This window comes from Quercus suber, unplaced genomic scaffold (genome assembly GCF_002906115.3).
Source record: "Quercus suber isolate HL8 unplaced genomic scaffold, Cork oak 2.0 scaffold_465, whole genome shotgun sequence".
NCBI lineage: Eukaryota > Viridiplantae > Streptophyta > Magnoliopsida > Fagales > Fagaceae > Quercus > Quercus suber.
Window position 1 is genome coordinate 451,798 of NW_027069916.1, and position 3,296 is coordinate 455,093.

Here is a 3,296-nt window from a genome sequence, read left to right on the forward strand (position 1 = left end):
TCATCACACCCACGTCTGTAGGAAGGTTCATTTGATGCTAAGGGAAGCAGTTTGGAATGGACCAATGGTTATTGGTTGATGCTATGGGTTATAACGGAATCCGGTAAGCTAGAAAAGAAAAAGGTTCGGCACAACCTCGTTGGAGCAAGAAGCTTGGAGGGCTTAGGTACCTGAGTAGATTAGGCTTGGAGGGTCTATTGCTATTCATGTATCCCAACTACAGTAAATGGTTAGGAGTTTGTCATTTCTACCTTCCTTTTTTTTTTTTTTTAAATTTATTAAATTTTTAGTTACCCTAGCATTACTTAATTTTTGTACTTGATTACCATAGTACAATATATTTGGTTACTCGAGATAATTTGTGGAAGAAGGCACATTGAATTGAACCAGGTTGAAGAGGAGAGTGAAAAGGAGAGTGAAAAGGATGATCTAATTCTTTCTAATTGGGTTCTAAGTTGTGTGATTTCTGGGAAGCTAGAGATGTACTTTAATGTAACTTGGACATTAAATTAACCATTGATAACAACTTTTAAATCAGATTTTGATAATTTCATGATCAATTAAAATAAGAGAAAAGAAGAGGATGTTAAGGTCTGTACCGACCATTTTCCACCGACCATTTTTAAGTTATATGTCTTTTTTTTTTTTCTTTTTTTTTTCCCCTGTCCTCTTCTCAACACTAATGCAAGTCAATCTCAAATTAACGAAACCAACAAGATCATCTTCCATCTACTTTAAAAACTTTAGGTCCTGTTTTAATATTTCAATACTCCCTCATATTAACTTGTACGGAAAAAAAAAACTCAACTCCAAATGGTATCTAAAGCTTCATCTTTTATTTGGATTCATTATCCATTTTATGATAATCAATGACAAAGGATATCATTATTGAATCTGATTTACTACACTATGATGTAAAATCTCATGGTTTGTTGGTGCAGTTAGGCCAGTGTACAAGATTTGGAGGTCTTGTTTTAAGGACTGGATTACTATCAAAGAAATTGGTTGGCCGGAGTTCAAACCCACCACTCAAGGTTGGCATCACTGGAAAATCTTCCTGGCAAGGCACATGATGAAATCCAGTGGTGTACCATAATACTATGTCCTTGTTTTCTAGTTAAGCTGCACACCGATGTTTGGGCATATGAACATTCACATTGATACAATAGCTACATAAATGACTGTTTTTAGTCTTTTATATCTATGGCTTAGAGTGAAATTAGAAATATTACAAATTTTATGTACAAGTTTTTACAAAACTTATTGCAATCCTGGCCTAATTTAAAGGGTTGGGCTAGGACTACATGTTCTTGAACCTGAAAATTTTAACAAGCCTCAATTTTTCTTTGTATTTAGTTGGGTCAACTGGAAATTCCACCTAGGATTCGACGTACGAGCTGGTCCAACAATTTCTCTAGCATCAATTTGTGACCTTGAGAAGCAAAAATATCGCCAGGTTTTATATAGAGGATTCATATCTGAGTTGTTTGTGCCATACATGGATCCAACAGAGGAATGGTACTACAAAACCTTTTTTGATAGTGGTGAATTCGGATTTGGTCAATCTGCAGTGTCACTTAAGCCCTTAGCCGATTGCCCTGTCAATGCAGTATTTTAGATGCATACTTTGCTTCGAGGGATGGTACACCAGTGAAGATATCTAATGCCTTCTGCATATTTGAAAATCATGCTGGAAATATAATGTGGCGTCACACTGAATCGAGTATTAATCCGAGGAAGTTGTAAGTAATATTATTGTGATTGTTGTTGTATTGTTTGAACAAGTAGTAGTTTTAGTTGACAGTTTTATGGTATTGCAGATTAGGGAAGTTAGGCGTGAGCCTAGTGGTGAGGATGGTCGCAACTGTGGGCAACTATGATTACATTATTGATTGGGAATTCAAGCCAAGTGGCTCCATCAAATTGGGGGTATCTTATCAACTTGAGAAATATTTTTCCATCAACACAACAAACACCAATAAATCTCATGACAAATTTTACAATTATATATTGAGCTAGCAAATTTTGATTAGTATATCACTTTCACTTAGGACTATCACTGACATAATTTATATTGTACATCAATCACAATCTGTTACTACAACAAGTCAACAATTGTGAAATTTATTATGACTTCAGACTTACTATCAATTTTTCATCAAACCTAAAATTTTTGTACTAAATGAGGTGTCAGTATACATAGCAAGTTCCTATGAATTAATAGTATGTCTTCCTATTTATTTCTGTCTCTTACTGTGAGTCTTTCTCAAACTATCTTAACAGATTGGACTAACCGGAATTCTAGAGATGAAGGGTGTGATATACGCTCACACAGATCAAATAAAAGAGAATGTGCATGGCACATTGTTAGCAGAAAACACTATTGGTGTGTACCATGATCACTTCTTAACGTACTATCTTGACCTCGACGTGGATGGTGAAGACAATTCCTTTGTCAAAAATAATTTGGAAACAATCAAAGTAACAGACCATAGCTCACCAAGGAAAAGTTATTGGACAGTAGTGAGTGAAATTGCTAAAACTGAATCTGATGCCCGAATTCAGTTTGGCTTGAAACCAGCTGAGCTAGTAGTTGTGAATCCTAATAAGAAAACCAAAGTTGGGAACAATGTTGGTTATCGTCTAATTCCAGGATCAGCGGCACGCCCTCTCTTGTCGTACAATGATTATCCACAAATTCGAGGAGCCTTTACTAATAATGATGTGTGGGTTACTCCGTATAACAAGTCTGAAAAATGGGCAGGAGGACTATATGTTGATCAAAGTCAAGGAGACGATACCTTAGCAGTTTGGAGCCTCAAGTAGTAGATAATGAATACAAATCCTCAGTTCTACTTTTAAACTTTGCTAGCTAGAAATTTACAAGGAAATAATTGTTGATTATGGTACTTGTGACTAATGTTTTCTAATGCACTTTTTTTTTCTTTTTATATATATATATATATATATAAATGCAGGAATAGGAAAATTGAAAACAAGGACATAGTATTATGGTACACCACTGGATTTCATCATGTGCCTTGCCAGGAAGATTTTCCAGTGATGCCAACCTTGAGTGGTGGGTTTGAACTCCGGCCAACCAATTTCTTTGATAGTAATCCAGTCCTTAAAACAAGACCTCCAAATCTTGTACACTGGCCTAACTGCACCAACAAACCATGAGATTTTACATCATAGTGTAGTAAATCAGATTCAATAATGATATCCTTTGTCATTGATTATCATAAAATGGATAATGAATCCAAATAAAAGATGAAGCTTTAGATACCATTTGG

General features: G+C 35.3%; 1 protein-coding gene across 1 annotated transcript; it reads left to right on the top strand.

Moving 5' to 3' along the window:
• Positions 1-869: 869 nt before the first annotated feature.
• LOC112020846 (amine oxidase [copper-containing] alpha 2, peroxisomal) lies at positions 870-3,291 on the top strand. Its single transcript, XM_065762586.1, is given in 6 exon segments — positions 870-1,060; positions 1,288-1,613; positions 1,616-1,742; positions 1,821-1,929; positions 2,284-2,822; positions 2,979-3,291. Coding segments are annotated over 6 exon segments (1,497 nt in total). The 3' UTR covers positions 3,184-3,291.
• The last annotated feature ends 5 nt before the right edge of the window (positions 3,292-3,296 follow it).